At 45.2% G+C, this 22319-nt stretch overlaps 1 protein-coding gene across 9 annotated transcripts in view; it reads left to right on the forward strand.

The window, feature by feature from the left end:
• NLGN3 (neuroligin 3) overlaps positions 1-21455 on the forward strand; it is a 149858-nt gene extending 128403 nt beyond the window's left edge. For all 9 annotated transcript variants that reach the window (XM_033946116.1, XM_033946114.1, XM_033946117.1 and 6 more), the window contains 2 exons: positions 16130-16919; positions 17345-21455. In XM_033946116.1, the coding sequence (XP_033802007.1) occupies positions 16130-16919; positions 17345-18188 (1634 nt within the window). In that variant the 3' untranslated portion in view covers positions 18189-21455. The remainder of the gene's footprint in view (positions 1-16129; positions 16920-17344) is intronic.
• Positions 21456-22319: the final 864 nt, after the last annotated feature.

Raw genomic sequence — 22319 nt, forward strand, 5'->3', positions numbered from 1 at the left:
GGCCGCATTATCAAAAAGATGTGCGGAGAGTTGAGTCGGTTCAGCAAATGGCCACCAGGATGGTCTCAGGACTCAAGGATCTCCCGTATGAGGAACAACTGGGTAAGTTGCAGCTGTACTCACTTGAGGAACACAGAGAGAGGGGAAACATGATCGAGACGTTCAAATATGTCACGAGCTGTATCGAGGTGGAAGAGGATCTCTTTTTCCTTAAAGGACCCATGGCAACAAGAGGGCATCCGTTGAAAATCACGGGTGGGAAATTTCATGGCGACACCAGAAAATATTTCTTCACCGAAAGGGTGGTTGACCGCTGGAATAATCTTCCACAACAGGTAATTGAGGCCAGCAGCGTAACAGATTTTAAGAAAAGATGGGATTGGCATGTAGGATCTCTTCATGGAGGTAGATAGGGGGTGGGCCATTAGTGTGGGCAGACTAGATGGGCCAAGGCCCTTTTCTGCCGTCATTTTTTATGTTTCTATGTTTCTATTTGGCAATTTCCCAGAAGAATATGCAATGATTGTGAACAGTACAAAATGCGGCAGTCAGGCTGATTTTTAGGTTGAAGAAATATGATTACTTAACACCCTCCTATCAAGTACTGCATTGGCTGCCAATGGAGGCGTAAGTGAAGTTTAAATTTGGTTGCTTCTGCTTTAAGGCTTTGTTTGGTTTACCTCCCAAATATATAATTGAGCTTTTCTCTTTTGCAACCAACAGACATAAGAGAAACTCACATCTGAATTTTATATTTCTGCCTGTTAGAGGATGTAAACTTAAAAAACATCATCAAAATCTTTTTTCATATCAAGCAGCGTTATGGAGTAAGGATTTAGAACAATTGCTTTTGCTTACTGACACTTGTGGGGAATTTAGGAACTTATCTGTTTTCGAAGTATTTAGGCATTAATCTGTAAAAATTTTATTATGCACTCTTTTGATCATTTTAGTGTCTCTAATTATTGGCTTTTAACTTTTTTAGTTTATTCAACTTCTTTTATTGTTTTTTTTTAACTACTGTAAACCGCATAAAACTTTACGGCCTGTGGTATATAAACTGATTATTATTATTATTAAAACCAGCTACGCTAACCACTCTTACCACAACCTCTGACAATGCGTTCCAGAGCTTAACTATTCTCTGAGTGAAAAAAAATTTCCCTGTAACTTTAGCGAGTGTCCCCTAGTCTATGTCATTTTTGATGGAGTGAAAAATCGATTTACTTGTACCCATTTTACTTCACTCAGGATTTTGTAGACTTCAATCCTATCTCCCCTCAGCCGCCTCTTTTCCAAACTGAAGAGCCCTAATCGTTTTTGTCTTTCTTCATACGAGAGGAGTTCCATCCCCTTTACCATCTTGGTCGCTCTTCTTTGAACCTTTTCTAGCACCACTATATCTTTCTTGAGATAAAGAGACCAGAATTGAATGCAATACTCCAGATGAGGTCACACCACGGAGCGATACAGGGGCATTATAACATTCTTAGGGCTCCTTTTACGAAAATGCGCTAGCGTTTTTAGTGCACGCTAACCGAAAAACTACTGCCTGCTCAAGAGGAGGCGGTAGCAGCTAGCGCGCACTATTCCGCGCGTTAAGGCCCTAACGTGCCTTCATAAAAGGAGCCTTTAGTCTTGTTAACCATCACTTTTTTAATAATTCTCAGCATCCTATTTACTTTTTTGGCTGCCGCCACACATTAGGCGGACGGTTTCATCGTATTGTCTACGATGATACCCAGATCCTTTTCTTGGGCGCTAACCCCCAAGGTGGACCCTAACATCCGGTAACTTTGATTCGGGTTATTCTTCCCAATGTGCATCACTTTGCATCTGTCCACACTAAATTTCATCTGCCACTTGGATGCCCAGTCTTCCAATTTCCTAAGGTCTGCCTGCAGTTTTTCACAATCCGCATGAGTTTTAACAACTTTGAACAGTTTAATGTCATCTGCAAATTTAATCACCTCACTCGTCCTTCCAATTTCCAGATCATTTATAAATAAGTTAAATAGCACCGGTTCCAGTACAGACCCCTGTGGCACTCCACTGTTTCCTCTCCTCCATTGAGAAAAATGACCATTTAACCCTACCCTCTGTTTTCTATCTGATAACCAATTCCTACTCCACAACTGAACTTTGCCATATATCCCCTGACTCCTTAATTTTCTCAGGAGCCTCTCATGAGGAACTTTATCAAAAGCCTTCTGAAAATCTAGATACACTACATCAACCAGCTCACCTTTATCCACATGTTTATTCACACCTTCAAAGAAGTTAAGCAAATTTGTGAGGCAAGATGTCCCTCGGCTGAAACCATACTGACTCCGTCTCATTAAATCATGTTTGTCTTCGTGTTCCACAATTTTATTTTTTATAATCGTTTCTACCATTTTGCCCGGCACCAAAGTGAGGCTTACTGGTCTGTAATTTCCCAGATCTCCCCTGGAGCTCTTTTTAAAAATCAACGTAACATTGGTCACTCTCCAATTTTCAGGTACTACAGACGATTTTAGTGACAAGTTACAGATCACTAACAGCAGGTCAGCAATTTCATGTTTGAGTTCTTTTAGTACCTTGGGATGTATACCATCTGGGCCTGGCAATTTATCACTTTTTAACTTGTCGATTTGGCTCAGTACATCTTCCAGATTCACCGAGATTTCTTTCAGTTCCTCCGCATCATCACCCTTGAAAACCATTTCCAGTTCTGGTAGATCTCTTATATCTTCTACTGTAAAGACCAAAGCAAAGAATTAATTCAGTTTTTCTGCTAGGGCCTTAACCCCCTGAGTGCCCCTTTTGCTCCTTGATCATCCAACAATCCCACAGACTCCCTCACAGGTTTTCTGCTTCTGATGTACCTAAAAAATGATTGAGTTTTTGTCTCTTTTGCAAGTTTCTCTTCATATTCGTTCTTAACTGTCTTTATCAATGCTTTGCAACGGATTGGTTACAGCTGTCATGGTTGATGAGGCGGGGCTTTCGTTGGCTTTAACTGTTCTTCCCGCAGGGTCGGTGTTTGCCAGCACCATTTTTTTAATGGTTCCACAACAGTTCCAATGCCGTGGTGTGGAATCTTTACAGTACCCTGAAGCAGCAAATTGTGAAACGTGGATTTCCCTGTCGGGTCTATGGAGGACGTCTGGTTAAAGTGGACTGAGATATTGGACTGACTGCGAGTTGGTGAATTGTTATCCAGTAAACGAGTGTCTCTCAAACTGTGTGCCAGGGCACAGTAGTGTGCCCTGAAGACATTCTGGGTGTACCACGAAAGATTCCAGAATTTTACTTTATTTTTAAAAATTCCCTTCATAAGTATAGATGACATGTACATGACATATGCAAGAGTCTGTTAATGTTATGAGTGTCTGTACGTAAGGATACAACCGCCCAGACAAGCATCATTCTTTGATGTGATTGGGCCAAGTCATTTTAGGGCTCCTTTTACAAAGGTGCACTAGCGTTTTTAGTGCATGCTAGCCGAAAAATTACCGCCTGCTCAAGAGGAGACGGTAGCGGCTAGCACGCGCTATTCCGCGCGTTAAGGCCCTAACGCGCCTTCGTGAAAGGAGCCCTTAGTTTTATTTTTATGCAGTAGTTATCCTAATTTGAACAGCAAAGCAATCAAGGCTTTGTTACCGTTCAGATTTTCTTATTTTTGCAAACTTGGATTTTCAGCTGATAGAAATTAAATAAAAAAAAGAGAGTGACTACAGATGGTGGATGATGAAATGCATGTTTGTTTGTCAATTATCGAGCCGTATTTTGAGTTAATTTGCTCTGAAAAACAAGCTCATCCATCACATTGATTAGCAATTTTATTCTGTCTACTTTCGTTTCACCATTGTTACAATTACTCATACATAACTTAAAGAACTTTTAACTCTCAAATGTATTTTTTTGTTGGTTTTGCAATTTTATAATTTCAGTTATATTGTACCACAAAAACCATTTGCTCCAGAGCTGACAAAGTTTGAGACACTGCAGTAAAGGAACAGATTAGTCCTCTCTCTTCTTTCTATATTACGGTCACGGTTACAACAATGGACTGAGTGTCATGAATAAAGGGATTTCCCATTTTTCAAGTCACTGAGATCTCTGTTTCTTTGGCTTTCAACATCGATGTGGGCTAACATACAGGACTATAAAGGAGTGGACGTTTTTTTTAACCATATGAAGCTGAACTGAGGTTTTTTTCTCCACTTCTTTTGTTTGTCAAATTTTGGTTGTGTTTGTCTACTTGCCGATTTGATGATCTCTAGGTGACTAATAGGAAAACTTCACCTCTCTATTTATTTTGTAATTTAAATCACCCATTATAATACTGTTGCCCAATTCTCCAGCTTTCCTAATCTCTGAAAACATTTCTTCATCTGTCTGCTCATTTTGTCCCGGGGGACGGTAGTATAACCCTACCTTTATATTCCTTCCCTTCACTCATGGAATTTCTATCCATATGGATTCCACACTGCTATCTATGTCATGCAGAATGCTTATTTTATTTTATTTGATTCAATTCACTCTAACATATAGCGCAACCCCCCCCTCTCCAATTTGATCTACTCTATCCTTGCGATATAATTTGTATCCAGGTAACACAATGTCCCATTGATTGTCCTCCTTCCACCAGGTCTCCGATATGCCTATTATATCTATCTCATCATTCAGTGCTATATACTCTAACTCTCCTATTTTATTTTCTAGGCTTCTAGTATTTGCATACAGACACTTTAAATCAGGGGTCTCAAAGTCCCTCCTTGAGGGCCGCAATCCAAACGGGTTTTCAGGATTTCCCCAATTGAAAGCAGTGCATGCACATAAATCTCATGCATATTCATTGGGGAAATCCTGAAAACCTGACTGGATTGCGGCCCTCAAGGAGGGACTTTGAGATCCCTGCTTTAAATTGTGTTTTTGTCCTTGCAACTACAGGCTGCTGAGAAGACAGGGAAAATTTGAGTCTTTTACTCTGCCTTCCTCTTAAACCCTCCTGGCTTTCTTTCACCATTATTGGAACCTCTCTACTGGGACGCTCTAAATATCATGTTTCAATAGTATCCTCAAGGATACCTCACACCGAACCATCCGTTCCTGGGCGACTGTTGGCTTTCCCCCACATCTCAGTTTAAAAGCTGCTGGAGGCATGTGTGAAGTTTAAATTTGGATGTTTCTGCTTTAAGGTTATAGGGATAGGAGTAAGAGGTAAGTTATAGAAATAGGCAGGGACCACTGCTCAGGCAATAGGCTTGATGGGCCACCGCAGGAGCGGACGGCTGGGCAAGATGGACCTCTGGTCTGCCTCAGCGGAGGCAACTTCTTATGTTCTTATATAACTGACCTTTTCTCTTTCTCAACCAATCAACTTATGAGAAGCTCAAACTTGAATTTTGTTTCTCCACCGGTTAAAGGATGTCAATTTAAAAGACACCATCAACATCTCTTCTCTTATCAGGCAGCATTATGGGGTAAAGATCTGAAACAATTACTTATGGGGAATTTAGGAGACACCTAAAAAAACATATCTGTTCCTAAAGTACTTAGGCAGCTACACTGAACAATCTCTCCCCACAATAAATCTTAACTCTGTTAGGACGACTCAATCTGTAACTTTTTAATCATTGTAAACCGCCTAGAACTTCACGGTCCTTTTATTATTATTACTATCTCCTTTTCAAATGTTAGCACCAGCAGCCTGGTTCTATATTACGATAGTCAAGGTCAGACAGTACCAAAGACTGCACCAGAAGTTGAAACAGTGATCTTTCAAAACAACGCCAAATGGAACATAAATTCCATAGAGATTAAAAGCATTTATGAACCATATCCTTCAATGGATTTCAATCTAAAAATATCCCTAAAAGTTTCAACAGTATATATTGTACCATTCAAGTGGAGACAATCTTGGGTAGGTTTAGATGGAGTTGCAAAGAAAAATTTTGTTTTGGGGGAATTTAGTTTTAACTTAAAATAGAGCATCTGATTCTTGATTGTCGATATCACTGATGCAATCTGGTTGATTTTGTTTGATGGTACTAAATCCAATGACAAGACAACCGTAATGTTATCTAAATAATTTAATGCTCATAGTAGGCAATTTTAGAAACATAGAAAGATGACGGCAGATAAGGGCTATAGCCCATCAAGTCTGCCCACACTATTGACCCACCCTTTTAAGTCTACTGACCCCCTTGATTATAATTATACTGCCATTCTATTGACCCGCTCTTTCAGGTCTATACCCTAGTGACCCTATTCCTTTGCTTGACCCTCGTAGGGATCCCACATAAATATCCCATTTATTCTTGAAGTCTGGGATGCTGCTGGCTTTGATCACCTGCACTGGAAGCTTGTTCCAATGCTTAATCACTCTTTCCGTGAAGAAGTACTTCCTGGTGTCTCCACGAAACTTCCCTCCCCTGAGTTTGAGTGGATGTCCTCTTGTTGTCGAGGGTCCTTTGAGAAGAAAGATATCTTCCACCTCGACACGTCCCGTAATGTACTTAAATGTCTCAATCATGTCTCCCCTCTCCCTACGTTCTTCGAGAGTGTAGAGCTGCAATTTGTTCAGTCTTTCTTCGTACGAGAGACCCTTTAGCCCCGAGACCATCCTGGGGGCCATCCGCTGAACCAACTCAATTCTGAGCGCATCTTTACGGTAGTGTGGCCTCCAGAATTGCACACAGTATTCCAGATGAGGTCTCACCATGGCTCTGTACAACGGCATTATGACTTCAGGCTTTCTGCTGACGAAGCTTCTCTTGATACAACCTATCATCTGCCGTGCTTTATTAGATGAAGCCTTCTCCACTTGAGTGGCAGTTTTCATGTCTGCACTGATGATTACTCCTAAATCTCGTTCTGCTGTAGTTTTGGATAAGGTTTCTCCATTCAAGGTGTAAGCTCTGCATGGATTTCCGTTTCCGAGATGCTTGATCTTACATTTCTTGGCGTTGAAGCCCAACTGCCAGGTCGAGGACCAACTTTCTAATGTACGCCATAGTATCCTGCAGATTGCCGTCGCTTACTATATTGCATAGTTTGGCGCCATCAGCGAATAAGGTTACCTTGCCTTGAAGCCCTTGAGTCAGATCCCCAATGAATATGTTGAAGAGGAGTGGGCCCAGGACTGAGCCTTGCGCACTTCGCTGGTCACCTCTGATGTTTTAGAGAGAGTACCATTAACTACCACTCTCTGGAGTCTGCCACTTAGCCAATCTTTAACCCATGCAGTTAGTGTCTCTCCTAACCCCATCGATTCCATCTTGTTCAGCAGCCTGCGGTGTGGGACGCTGTCAAAAGCCTTGCTGAAGTCTAGGTATATGACATCCAAGGACTCTCCCAAGTCCAGTCTTCTTGTTACCCAGTCAAAGAAGCTGATGAGATTGGACTGGCAGGACCTACCCTTGGTGAATCCATGTTGACTGGGATCCCGGAGATTCCCCTCATTCAAGATCGTATCTAATTTATGCTTAATTAGTGTTTCCATGAGTTTACACACTATTGAAGTGAGACTCACCGGTCTATAGTTCGCAGCCTCTGCCTTGCAACTCTTTTTATGCAGAGGAACGACGTTAGCTGTTTTCCAGTCCAAAGGAACTTTCCCGGTACTTAGTGAGAGATTGAAGAGCACAGCCAACGGTTCCGCCAGAACATCTCTCAATTCTCTGAGCACTCTTGGGTGTAGATTGTCCGGTCCCATGGCCTTGTTTACCTTGATCCTTGTCATTTCGCTGTAGACGTCTCTAGGTGTGAACTCAAAATTCTGAAACGGGTCTTCCGCATTTTGTTTTATCTTCAACTGTGGTCTGTGTCCCGGTGCCTCGCAGGTGAAGACTGAGCAGAAGTATTCATTTAGTAGTTCGGCTTTTTCGGAATCCGCTACCGCAAGTTTCCGTCCGGTCGTCTAAGGCGTACTATCCCGTCCGTGTTCCTTTTCCTATCACTAATATACCTGAAGAAGGATTTGTCCCCTTCCTTAATGGTTTTTGCCAGAGTTTCTTCCACTCGAAGTTTGGCCTCCCTAACTGCTGTTTTGACCGCTGCAGATCTGGTCCTATATTCTACTTTAGCTTCTCTTCTCTGCGTACGCTTTTAGGAAAGAAATGCTTTTTTCTTCTCCTTAATGAGATGCGAGATCTCCTCAGTGAACCATTGAGGTTTATTGTTTCTTTGCTGTTTATCTACTGATTTTATGTAGCAACTAGTTGCTTCGTGTATGGATGATTTCAGGGACGACCACATAGCTTCCACATTACCGGTCTCTGCTTGGTCCTGCAGCGTCTGATGGACGAAATCCCCCATGCGTGCGAAGTCGGTGCCCCGGAAATTGAGTACCTTTGTTTTTGTGATTGATTTAGGGAAGCCTTTCCTAAGGTTGAACCATACCATGTTATGGTCGCTGGAAGCTAGCGTATCTCCTACCGAGACCTCTGAGACGCTTTCCCCGTTGGTGAGTACCAGGTCGAGGATCGCCTGGGCCCTAGTGGGCTCTGTTACCATCTGTCTAAGATGTGCTCCCTTTATGGAGGTTAATAGCCTCCTGCTGCTGCTGGTTGTCGCTGAAAATGTGTTCCAGTCTGCATCAGGCATGTTGAAGTTCCCTAGCAGTACAGTGTCGCCCCGTAGAGTGATATTCTCTATGTCTTCAATTAATTCTGCATCCATGTCTTCCAGTTGTCTTGGGGGTCTAGGTTTACCCAGAGGGACTCCCCGGTGTACTTGACATCTGTGATCCTGGTGGTTTTGATGTCCTCTTTAATGTATAGTGCTACCCCTCCACCTAACCTGCCCTCTCTGTCCTGACGGATTAAATTGTACCCTGGTATAGCCATATCCCGCCCGTGAACCAAGTTTCGGATATCGCCACCACATCTAGGTTGGCATCACTTATTTCAGTTTCCAGTTCTAGAATTTTATTGCCTAAACTGTGTGCATTAACATACATGGCCCTCCACACCTTGTGTTTGCTAAGTCCCTGTGAGGTGTTTCCTACCTGATTCTGTGTGTCTCCTAGAGAACTGTTTGCAATGTGGGTCCTTACCTCGGAAGCAGAGTGTCGACTCATTCCATCAGGATAGTTCCTTTCCACACCAGTATATGAGTAGGAACCCTCCCCCAACTTACCTAGTTTAAAGCCCTACGAAGCAGGCGGGCTAGTCGGTGTCCGAAGATGTTCTTACCCCTGCTGGTCAAATGGAGTCCGTCTGGTCCCTGAAGTCCTTGTAGCGCCTCTCCATGATTTAGGAATCCGAAGTTCATATCCCGACACCATCCTTGTAGCCACTCGTTAGTTCTCAGGATACATTCATCTCTGGCTCTTCCCTTGCCTCTAACTGGGAGTATTGATGAGAAGACTACCTGCGCACCCGTCTGCTTCAGCCTCAACCCCAGGGCTCCGAAGTCTTTGGTGATGGTCTCTGGGGTGTTCCTGGCAGTGTCATTTGTACCTATGTGGACAAGAAGCAAGGGAAAATAATCATGAGGCGTGAGAAGTTTATTCAGGCTGGTGGTGACATCCCTTATCTTGGCTCCAGGCAGACAGCAAACCTCCCTCGAGTGTGTATCCGGTCTGCAGATTGGTCCCTCGGTGCCCCTCAGCATGGAGTCCCCAATGACTATTACTCTCCGTTTCTTCCGTTGTGGGGGGGGAAGTCGGTCAGCAGATGGAGCTGCGTGTTGGGCCTGCTTCTGCTCTTCGTCGGTAGCTTCTTCCTGAAGAATCTGGAATCTGTTCCTCAGGACGAGTTGAGGGGTTGACGTAGGGTTGGCCTGTTGGGAAGAAAAAGAAGAGGATGAAGAGATTGAAAAAGGGGGGGGGGGATCGCCTATGTTTGCCTGTGGAAGAGGTCATCAGCTGCCAGGTGTCATTGCCGCCAGCCATTTCCTGTATCCCAATTGTTGGTTTCAAAGCTGATGATTTGGGCGTCTCGAGAATAGACTTGTCATGGGACTGCTCTGTGATTTGGGACATCTCCTGAACGACTCCGTCGATGTAGGCTTCATCCTCTCGGATGCTTCTCAGGCGTACCACCTCCTCCCTGAGGCTCCACAGTTCCTGCAAGAGTGCTCCATCCAGCTGAGCGGCCTCCTCTGTCTGCGTGGAGACCGTAGTGTAATGCCGGGCGATGGACTCCGTCTGCACGGAGACCTCTGCCCACCGTCCTGGATCCTCCTCCCTCCACACGCAGTCCATGATCTCCTCCTGGATCCCCATGGCGACTGGAATGCTGGATTTGATTGTAGCCTTGGTGCTTCTAGTCCTCCCTGCCATTTCCAAGTTGTGATTTTCAGGTCTGCCTGTCAGTAAATTAGAAAATGAGAGAGAGTTAGAAAAATCCAACTGAGAGCTAGTGCGAGATTGTGAAAAATTTGGGTGTCTGAAAGCTTAAGGTGTGTGAGGGATTGAAGTTAAGATTAGGTGTCCGAGAGGTTAAGAGCTGGGGGTAACTGAAAGGGTGGCTGTCTGTGAGTTAGTGTGAGAGTTGCAAGTTAGTATGAGGGTTTGAGTGATTAGGGTGAAGGGTTAGGGTAAAGGGATAGATTGCTGCTCTAAGATATCCTAGTCAAGTGTAGTTTGGCTCGCCTTAAGGCTCTTCGCAAAGGCGCTCGCGCCGAACGGCTGCGCGCCGTTGGCTCGCCTCCTTTTATGGAGGAGCCCGGTCGCTGGCTGCTGATGTAATGGGGTGGGCAGAGCTACTCACGCCGCTGCCCCGAAGTCTCCGATGTCTCCAATTCTGTGCTGGCGCCTTCCGCTCTCTCAGCGCCTAGCACAGCTCTCCCTCTGCTCCCCCACTCCCTCTCCCAGCCGCGTGTCGCAACGGTGGTGGTAGTGGAAGCAGTAGCAGCGCCCGTTGGCTCGCCTCCTTTTATGGAGGAGCTCGGTCGCTGGCTGCTGATTTAATGGGGTGGGCGGAGCTACTCACGCCGCTGCCCCGAAGTCTCCGATGTCTCCGATTCTGTGCTGGCGCTTTCCGCTCTCCCAGCGCCTAGCACAGCTCTCCCTCTGCTCTCCCACTCCCGCTCCCAGCCGCGTGTCGCAACGGTGGTAGTAGTGGAAGCAGTAGCAGCGCCCGTTGGCTCGCCTCCTTTTATGGAAGAGCCCGGTCGCTGGCTGCTGATGTAATGGGGTGGGCAGAGCTACTCACGCCGCTGCCCCGATGTCTCCGATTCTGTGCTGGCGCTTTCTGCTCTCCCAGCGCCTAGCACAGCTCTCCCACTCCCTCTCCCAGCCGCGTGTCGCAACGGTGGTGGTAGTGGAAGCAGGATAAATAAATATTAAAAAACAATGGGGAGAGTGGTGAACCCTGAGGTACACCGCAAGGATTACTCTAAGAATGACTTAGAATGCAAAATATTTTGAAACCATTGATAGACTTGCCCAGAGACTCGTATAGAATCAAGACAACCAAGCAGTATGTTCTGATCTCCCAGGTCAAATGCACTACTAAGATCAAATTATAGAAGCAAAGCATTTTGACCCTTGCTAAAAAGACCATGTATATGATCCAAAAGTGAAGCCAAAATGATCTCAGTACTATACATTGGTCTGAAACCAGACTGTGAAGAATGCAAAAGGTTAACCCAACTCAGATAAACCGACATGTGGACATATATAACCCCCTCCATCAATTTAACAAAAAATGGTATTGAGATTATGGGCCTGTAATTGGACATCAAATCAATTGGTCATAAGAACATAAGAAGTTGCCTCCACTGGGTCAGACCAGAGGTCCATCTCGCCCAGCGGTCCGCTCCCGCGGCGGCCCACCAGGTCCTCGACCTGTGAAGTGAATTCTTGACCTTATAACCTACCTCTACTTCTATAACCTACCTCTGCTGCTACCTGTACCCCTCAATCCCTTTATCCTTTAGGAACCTATCCAAACCTTTCTTGAACCCCTTTACTGTGCTCTCGCCTATCACAACCTCCGGAAGAGCATTCCATGCGTCCACCACCCTCTGGGTAAAAAAGAACTTCCTAGCATTTGTTCTAAACCTGCCCCCTTTCAATTTCTCCGAGTGACCCCTAGTGCTCGTGGTTCCCCACAGTTCGAAGAATCTGTCCTTATCCACTTTTTCTATGCCCTTCAAAAGTCTCCTCTTCTCCAGGGAGAACAGCCCCAGCATTTTCAACCTGTCAGCGTATGTAAAGTTTTCCATACCTCTTATCAGTTTAGTCGCTCTTCTCTGGACTCCCTCGAGTACTGCCATGTCTTTCCTGAGGTACGGCGACCAGTACTGGACACAGTACTCCAGGTGCAGGCGCACCATTGCACTATACAGCGGCATGATAACTTCCTTTGTCCTGGTTGTGATACCCTTTTTGATGATGCCCAGCATTCTGTTTGCTCTCTTTGAGGCTGTCGCACACTGCGCCGATGGTTTCAAAGTTGTGTCCACCATTACATCCAGGTCTCTTTCAAGGTTGCTCACCCCTAGCAATATTCCCCCCATTTTGTAGCTGAACATCGGGTTCTTTTTCCCTACGTGCATGACCTTGCATTTCTCTATGTTGAAACTCATTTGCCACTTTTTTGCCCACTCCTCCAGTCTCGTCAGGTCCCTTTGCAGGTCTTCACAATCCTCCATGGTTTTGACCCTGTTACAGAGTTTGGTGTCATCAGCAAATTTAATGACCTCACATTTTGTCCCCGTCTCCAGGTCGTTGATAAATATATTGAACAGGAGCAGTCCCAACACCGATCCCTGTGGAACTCCGCTCGTGACCCATTGCCAGTCCGAGTAATGCCCTTTTACTCCAACCCTCTGTTTTCTGCCCGCCAGCCAGTGCCTGATCCATCGGTGGACATCCCCTTGCACCCCGTGATTCCACAGCTTCTTTAGCAGCCATTCGTGGGGTACCTTGTCGAAGGCTTTTTGGAAGTCAAGGTATATGATGTCTATGGCTTCCCCCTTATCTATCTGGCTGCTTATCCCCTCAAAGAAGTACAGTAAGTTCATGAGGCACGACCTACCCTTGCAGAAGCCGTGCTGGCTCTCCTTCAGTTGTCTATTTTTTTCTATGTGCTAGCAGATTTTGTCCTTGACCAGTGCTTCTATCATCTTCCCCGGGACCGAGGTCAAGCTTACCGGCCTGTAGTTTCCTGGGTCTCCCCTTGATCCCTTCTTAAAGATGGGTGTGACATTTGCTATTTTCCAGTCCTCTGGTATCTCCCCAGTCTTCATGGATAGATTACATATTTGACAAAGTGTTTCCGCTATTTCGTTTCTCAGTTCTTCTATTACCCTTGGGTGGATGCCGTCCGGACCCGGTGATTTGTCGCTCTTCAGTTTGTCTATCTGTCGGAGGACATCCTCTCGGCTCGCCTCTAGTTGAACCAGCTTTTCGTCGTGGTCTCCGTTTATAGTCTCCTCGGGTTCTGGGATATTGGATGTGTCCTCTCTCGTGAAGACTGACGAGAAGAATTTATTTAACCTGTCAGCTATTTCTTTTTCCTCCTTTACACTCCTTTTCTGTCTCCGTCGTCCAGTGGTCCCACTTCCTCTCTGGCTGGTTGTTTCCCCTTCACATACTTGAAGAAGGGTTTGAAGTTTCTTTCTTCTCCTGCCAGTCTTTCCTCATACTCTCTCTTTGCTTTCCTAACCTCTCGATGGCATTCCTTCTGGTGTCTTTTGTGCTCCTTCTGGTTTTCCTTTGTTGGGTCCTTTTTCCATTTTCTGAAAGATGATTTCTTGTCACTTATCGCCTTTCTTACTGCCTTTGTTATCCACGCTGGGTTTCTAGCTCGATTATTTTTGCACCCTTTCCTAAACATTCACAACAATAGAAACATGACTACTACTATGAATTATTTCTATAGCACTAACAGATGCACACAGCGCTATACAGAGTCGCAAAGAGTAAGAAAACCATCCCTGCTTGAAAGAGCTTATAATCTAAACAGGAAAGACAGACAAACAGGATGTCATGGATACAGTTAAGGGGAATGGCAGATAAAGGCCAAATGGCCCATCCAGTCTGCCTATCCGCAATAACCATGATCTCTGCCTCTCTCTAAGAGATCTCACTCTTTCTTGAATTCAGGGTAAGGGAATCCAGGGGTACAATTAGAGGGTTACTATACAAGACAAAATGCTCTTGAGTAATAGATCACTACAGGTCATTGACCTGGGGGGCCGCCGCGGGAGCGGACTGCTGGGCATGATGGACCTATGGTCTGACTCGGCAGAGGCAGTGCTTATGTGCTCTGTCTCCACCACCTCTTCCGGGAGACTGTTCCACATATCTACCACCCTTTCCTTCGATTACTCCTGAGCCTATCACCTCTTATCTTCATCCTAAGCCCTCTCATTCCAGAGCTTCCTTTCAAATGAAAGAGACTTGACTCATGCGCATTTACGCCACCAACTTTTTTGTGGGGCGGCCAATGTCATCATGGGTGGTTCATTGTAACAAATCATCTGACATAATCAGATGATACCATTCATGAAGTAGAAGAGTTTCTTCTGGGTGATTTGACTCTATATCTCAAAAGGTTTATGGTTCTTGGTTTTCCACACTGGCTCTAAACCTGGATAATTTCTCTGGGCCTTCTGCAGGTCAGATTTATCTTCACTTAGGCTGGTGACAATGGTATAAGCCATGGGAAGAATGGTGGCAGATACTCCCAGTGAGGTAACTGCTTTGCCCTCACTAGGAGGCTGGCACAAGGCTCTAACCCCTTCTTACCTGTGGTTTTTACCAATGTCACCAGTGTAAGTGAAGATGGCTTACCTTCTTTAAATAAATCTTCAGTAAACATAAATCCCCCTCCTTACACTCTAAATATGGCTAAAACCTGCATGTTCTGGAGACGTGAACATGAGTTTGCAGACAGCCAGTATATGCACATAGCAGCTACTTACCCTGTTCCCGACATTGAGAATAGTCTTAAGAGGCAGGAACTGATTTTCAATGGATTTAGGAACCTAATTTTGTGAGTTAGAAGCCTCAGTTGGCCCCTCTGAGTTGAGGTTCTAAGTGTAGGAACCTGAAAAGTGGGTGACTAGGGGGAGGCAAATTTAGGGCTCTGGCTTTCAGCACTAGGCTCTTCCTTGGCTTCCTAAATGTAGGAAATGAGCCTGTGAGTGATATCCAGCCAAAGAAAATCTGCTTGAAGTTGACTCCAAGCAAATGTCAACCTACTTTTCTGCTTGTGTTGTACTGCTGAATATGGATGACATCCTACTTAAACAGATAACGCTACTAGAACTAGTTTATATGCAAAACTTTCTTCTCCTAAACACTCGGGAGTGGGTGCTTTAGAAGCAAGTGGGAGTTAGGAGTTAAAAGCAACCTTGAAAAAGTGGGCTTTTAGCCTGGATTTGAATGCTGGCTCAGGCAGTCTGTTCCAGGCTTATGGTGCAGCAAGAGAGAAGGAACAGTCTGGAATTGGAAGTAGAGGAGAAGGGTACAGATAACAGAGACTTACCCAATGTGCACCCTTTGACATATTTTATGCTAGTATCACACCTGAGTGCTGTTCTGTAAACATCCATTTAACTTACACAGCCTGTATTTGCATGGGGACGTACACAGGGGCAGGCTCCCACTTTGTGCATTACTTGCCACACTGCATCAGCTCTCTGGCCACATTCTATAATGGAAAAGTGGGTGCCTATCACTGTTCCCTCTAAGGCAACTCGAGCAGGAGTCCTCCCCTAGAGTCCTGCCAGTAGGGGGAGCTGTTTTACCATCACATTTTCAATAGGACCAGGCAAGCTCTGCAGGAGTCCAAGAAATCTGCCTGTCCCTAGTGAAGAAAATTATAGTGTTGAAGCACTGCCCACCACCCACTGGCAGCAGTGGAGTTGAAGGACTCCTGCCCGGCTTAGAGAGAACACTGGACTGCCTACTGCGTGCCCTCCAGTTATACAATAACCCCTATTTGCATCCTATTAGCTGAGGCAATGCCTTTTGAAAATCTCTTATTAAGTTTAGCACTATTTCAATGGCAGATCGGTTATCCACTCATCTTTATGTGTCAGTTACATGGCTAAATACTGCCCCTTAACTTCCAAATGTTGATTCCTAAATCCTCTGAAAATTGACCTACCAACTCCCAAAGTTAGGCCCTGTATGACTTAGTACTCATGTTCTGACTGAGTCTTTTTCCCTCTGCAGGACTCTTCCAGAGAGCCATTATCCAGAGCGGATCTGCTCTCTCCAGCTGGGCGGTGAACTACCAGCCTGTAAAATACACCCGAATGCTGGCTGAGAAGGTGGGATGCAATGTTCTGGACACTGTAGACATGGTGGACTGTCTGCGTCAGAAGAGTTCCAAGGAACTGGTAGAGCAAGACATTCAACCCGCACGCTATCATGTAGCTTTTGGACCTGTCATTGATGGCGATGTGATCCCTGATGATCCTGAGATCCTCATGGAGCAGGGCGAATTCCTGAACTACGACATCATGCTTGGGGTGAACCAGGGCGAAGGGTTGAAGTTTGTGGAAAGTGTAGTAGATGCAGAGGATGGAGTGTCTGGCAGTGACTTTGACTATGCTGTCTCCAATTTTGTAGATAATTTATATGGATACCCAGAGGGGAAAGATACCCTGAGAGAAACCATCAAATTCATGTACACAGACTGGGCAGACCGTGATAACCCCGAGACCCGCCGCAAGACTCTGGTTGCACTTTTTACTGACCACCAGTGGGTGGAGCCATCAGTGGTGACAGCAGACCTCCATGCCCGCTATGGCTCGCCAACATACTTTTATGCTTTCTACCATCACTGCCAGAGCCTGATGAAGCCGGCATGGTCCGATTCAGCTCATGGAGACGAGGTGCCTTATGTGTTTGGGATCCCTATGATTGGCCCAACTGATCTGTTCCCCTGCAACTTTTCCAAGAATGATATTATGCTGAGTGCCGTGGTCATGACCTACTGGACCAACTTTGCTAAAACCGGGTGAGGAAAGACTCCTTGCCTGTTATCCTCATTCTGTCTCTGTCTCTCTTTTCATGTTTTGCTTTCTCTCTGCCCCATAATTGTCCTCATTCTTTGGTCTACTGCCAGCTGCACCCCTTCCCTCGTCCTCACTGCCCCTTTCCTTATTCACTAACTTTCCATACTACTTCCTTCCTCTGCTGCTCATTCTCGACCTTCTTTCTCGTCTGTAAAATATCATAACTGCATTAAACACAGCTCTCCTAATCTCAGTATTTATTGATTTTCTATGTCAAAATGATAAAGCACAGATCTGCTTTCACTCTCATCTGCCTTCCCCTCACCATCACCATGTATCTCCTGCCATTTTTCTGTTGTGTGTGTCCCATGAATTCTGATGAAAAGTGAAAATGACTTTTGCAGGTTTTGGTTGTTTTCATTGTTAGGGACCCGAACAAGCCTGTTCCACAGGACACAAAGTTCATCCACACCAAGGCAAACCGCTTTGAAGAGGTGGCTTGGTCCAAGTACAACCCTCGGGATCAGCTTTACCTGCACATTGGTCTGAAGCCTCGGGTGCGTGATCACTACCGTGCCACCAAGGTTGCCTTCTGGAAGCATCTGGTACCACATCTCTACAACCTCCATGACATGTTCCATTATACCTCAACCACCACTAAAGTGCCACCACCTGACACCACACAGAACTCTCACATTACGCGGCGTCCAAATGGCAAGGTCTGGACCACCAAGCGCCCACCCATCTCACCAGCATATAACAGTGACTACGCCAAGGAGAAGTGGAACTTGGAAGAGGATGGAAATGGCCCAATAGGAGCGGAAGAATCACGAGATTACTCCACAGAGCTCAGTGTTACGATTGCTGTTGGTGCTTCCCTCCTCTTTCTGAATGTGCTTGCATTTGCAGCTCTTTACTACCGGAAAGACAAGCGGCGACAAGACACCCACCAGCAGCCCAGTCCCCAGCACAATGCCATCAATGACATCAGCCACACCCTTGAGGAGGAAATCACTTCCCTACAGATGAATCAGGCTCATCGTGAGTGTGACACAGTACAGGCTCCTGATGCCTTGCGCCTCACCTCGCTACCCGATTACACATTGACCCTGCGCCGCTCGCCGGATGACATTCCACTGATGACTCCTAACACCATTACAATGATCCCCAATTCCTTAGTAGGGTTGCAGACACTTCATCCCTATAATACCTTTGCTGCGGGCTTCAACAGTACAGGGCTCCCTCATTCACATTCCACCACCAGGGTATAGTTTGAAAACAGACTTTGGATATGACTGCATCAGTGAACAATGTCAAGGGGCCACCACAGGCAACATCCACACAGACGCAAACACACTTCCATGGACTGAGGTTGGAAAGACATTAAAATGACTGAAGAAAAGAATAAAGCAAAGAATCTGGTAATCAGACACATGGCTAGAATGTGCCTGTTGGAGAGAAAAGACGAGTGAATATAACCTAGACAGCAGACAGATCACATCTCCCAGACGAAAGGAGATAGACTAGAAAGTCTGTTAAAGAGAAAAGGAGCCGAGAAGTCTCGGAGGAAGACCGTGACAGAGATTTGGCTGAGTGTATTTAACATGTCTCTGAAACACAGGATGAAGGGAAAGTGTATATAAGGGGTCTTTGGCTGTGTTTGATATTAATTTCACTCTGGGGTTTTACACAAATTCCTTTCTTTTCTCCATCAGACCTGTTGTCCCTGTGGTTTTGTCTTACCCACACATTAGTCGGTGTTAAAGGAAAGGGGAAACCTCCTTCCCATATAGGTTACTAGTTGTATTTCCTTTTCTGTCCTGAGGAAAAATGAAGTTCCCAGGAAGAGCCTGATCGTAGGTCCCTGGACGACAGAGCAGGGCCCAGAGAGAAGAAAGGTCCTGCTTGCACCCTCTCTTCCAGTTTAGCTTGGACTGTGAGTCTAACAGGGATGGGAGGCAGCTCTGCGGGTCTGTCTCGGATCTGCTTGCTTTTACTTTACTAATGATTACAAATGACATGGAAACAATTCTCTGGAGCTTTTCTTTCTCTGGAGTCACCGCTCATGTATTGGCACTGTCAGTCCCTCCACCAGTTCTCCGAGCCCTTTCAACCCCCCTGGGGCTGCCACATTATGCTGTGTCCTGGGAATACTGCACTGTGCACCCCCTTCTAAAGTCACACAGCAGTACACACACTCTGTGTCCTGTGAGCCCCCCCCCCCATTTCAGTGTCACCAAGTGTGTTATTCTGAGCTCCCAGGGAGTGTCACACTGTGTGGTATCCTATGAGCCCCCCCTCCCCATAAGATCCCAGGTAGTGTTGTACTGTGTTGTCCTGTGAGCAGCCCAACCCTTGTCAGTGTCACACTGTTATTTCCATTAGCTCCATGAAGTATCGCACTGTGTTTCTTGAGCTCTCTGGGACTGTCACTGAATTGTGTCCTGTGAGGCCTCTGGAGTGTGTCCTGTTACCACTTTTGAGGTGTCATATAGTGCTGTTTCCTGTGAGGGCCTCCATCGGTACTGCCATGTACTATGAAGCTCAGAGTTGCCACCCTGCACTATGTCTTTGTGAGTCCCGGCCCATTCCCCACTGTGCTGAATGCCATCAGTGCTCCAGGGACATTTCTCCTTTCTGTAGCATTTTTACATTTATGTTCTTATAGCAAAAAAAAATCACACACACCAGTTCCATTTGACTTATCCGTCTGCCTTTGCTATCTCTTACCAGATATCTTAATTTAATTACCAGCTGCCCCATTATTTTCAATGGCACTGATTCATTAGAGAAACACAGGGGTAACCTGCCCTAACAATGGGGTACTTAGTGCAGGTCCCTATGCTCTTGTTTTTCAGCTCTGATGGAGGGTAATTTTTAAAGCCTTCAGAAACTTGCAGGGATAAAGTGAACATACAGAGCCCTACTGTTGCATCCTGTCACCCACCCACCGAGAGCAGAGGCTTCCCTGAATATCCTGAATGGTTTGTAGCTAATTATACAACAGGTGTAAATATGTGTGTATAATTTTCTGGGGTAATTTTCAACACAGGTGGGACAGAACGGTAAAGTCTTAAGTTGGAGGAAGCAGAATGTATTTGGGGACCTGACACAACCCATGTTTCAACACTGTGCCTGCCTCAGGGGTCATGTGATGATCTGAAACAGAGGTAGCTTCCTATATACTTAAGACACAAGATTGTCCCAAAACCAATTCAAGAAGCAAATCTACTGTACTGTATAGTTCTGAAAAGAACTCTCATCTGAGCAACCAAAGGTGTATAGTACGTAGAAAAACCTGTGATATCTTAAAGGCTTCAGACACTCCCTTTGGCAGAGAGAAAACCATCATTCTGGAAAGCCACACTACCTATCCAAGGAAGCAAGGCAAACGGTTTGCAAGATCCTATGGTAGACTTTAGTTACTCCAGCTCCTGGGTTGAAACATTTTGCCAAAGGGGCTGCTTCAGGGGCAAATGGGTACCAGTTAGTTTAAGAGTGAGGAAAAACGGTCTCTCTGACGTACATGAAAGCCCAGGTCAGTTTGGTGAAGGTTGAACTTTTATACCAACTGAAGCAACATTTTAGGCAAAACATGGCCATATTTGTTTATTCATTTATATCACAAACTTACATCAAAAAAACCCAGGGCCTGAAAGCTGAAGTGTCAAATAAAGCCTACAATTTGACACAGTCTGCTCCTTTTCTCATGAGCCACACTACTGGCCTATTGACTAAATCTTTCAGTAGAGGGGCTACAAGGATTCATGAAACGGACTTTTCTGGATGGATAGTGGGGCTCTACCCTTTAGCATCTCTCGCTGGCTCTGTGATACAGAGGCCCCAAATCAGTATGAGTATAGGGATGAGAGAGAGACATTCAGTTGGCTGTCAGTGATGGGGAGAATTTTAGAAGGACACATTTTCAGCTGATGAGCTGGTTCAATGTTTTCATCTCTAGATACATATCTGGCATTTGTGTCTTGTGTAGGAGTCTTCTGTCTTCACACCGACCCTCTAAGTAGCTTTGATTACCAACAACGTGAAATACATAGGGTGTAAGGGCTAAAAATATCACATTGGGCCCCTAAAGAAACTTTTTCTTTCTCCATTCCCCTTGTCAAACAATCATCAGATTCCTGACAGTCTGGAATATTTTTATTCATTATTGGAATTGTAGGAGAAAATCCGAAACGGAAATGATTTTACTCACTAGCTCCATGAGGTGCTGGGGTCCCTGGGAGACAGTCTAACAGTATTTATAGAATGTATTCCTACCACATGATGGGAACTGGAGATTGTATTGCAAATAAAGGGAACTGGAGTCTTCAGCGTGTTTTCTTCTGCAGAAATGTGAACAAGGTACATCTGCAGGGTGAAGTGTGCACCCAAAGCTGTGTAAGTGTCTTTGAAGTGTATATCTGTGTGTAAGATCTGATTAAGGTTAATTTAATTTAACATATTTCTGTTCCACTTATCCTGTAAAAAATGAAGTCCAAAGGGGATTCTGACTAATCAATAAAAAACAACAATACAAATGCAAACATTTCAATAGCAGCAATTAGGGAACATCACCGGCCCTGGACCAGGTTCCAGATGCTTCCAGCTGGATAATTACCAGAGACTGGGCTAATATGCACATTAGTTTGATATCTGGTAGTTATGCAGTTAACAGTGCTTAAAATCACCCCAGCAAATAGGTGTTGAATATTTATGTATCACTTTGATTGCAGGATCTGGTATTTACATCAAAGGCCGAGCACCACGGTTGAATACTGGGGGGACAGTTTCAGCCACCACAGCGATTACCCAGCTTATATGATGCATCGTTCCCGAGGACCAGGTCTACAGAGCTCAGTGGCAAGCCACAAATTCAGTGCTATGCCAAGCAAATTTGAAAGAAAACGTCTACAAAGTCTTAAATGGGTTTACCATATGGCTCCAGAAAAAGGACGGATTGAGATGGCCAGCTTTTACTTCCACTGAAAACAATTAAAGTAAGTGTTAAAGCTATAACCTCAGCACCCTGAGGTTGGGGATTCAAACCCACGCTGTTCCTAGGGACCCTGGGCAAGTCACTTAAACCCCCCATTGCCCCCAGGTACATTAGATAGATTGTGAGCCCACTGGGACAGACAGGGAAAATGCTTGAGGACCTGAATAAACTCATATAAACCGTTCTGAGCTCCCTTGGGAGAATGGTATCGAAAACTGAATAAATCAATCAATCTTAAGACCTGGATTACACTATAATGAACATAAGAACATAAGCAGTGCCTCTGCTGGGTCAGACCAGAGGTCCATCATGCCCAGCAGCCTGCTCACAAGGCATCCCATCAGGTCCAAGACTTGCATATTAATCCTCTATCTATACCCTTCAATCCCCTTTTCCTTCAGGAAAT

This window comes from Geotrypetes seraphini, chromosome 5, assembly GCF_902459505.1.
Source record: "Geotrypetes seraphini chromosome 5, aGeoSer1.1, whole genome shotgun sequence".
NCBI classification, from domain to species: domain Eukaryota; kingdom Metazoa; phylum Chordata; class Amphibia; order Gymnophiona; family Dermophiidae; genus Geotrypetes; species Geotrypetes seraphini.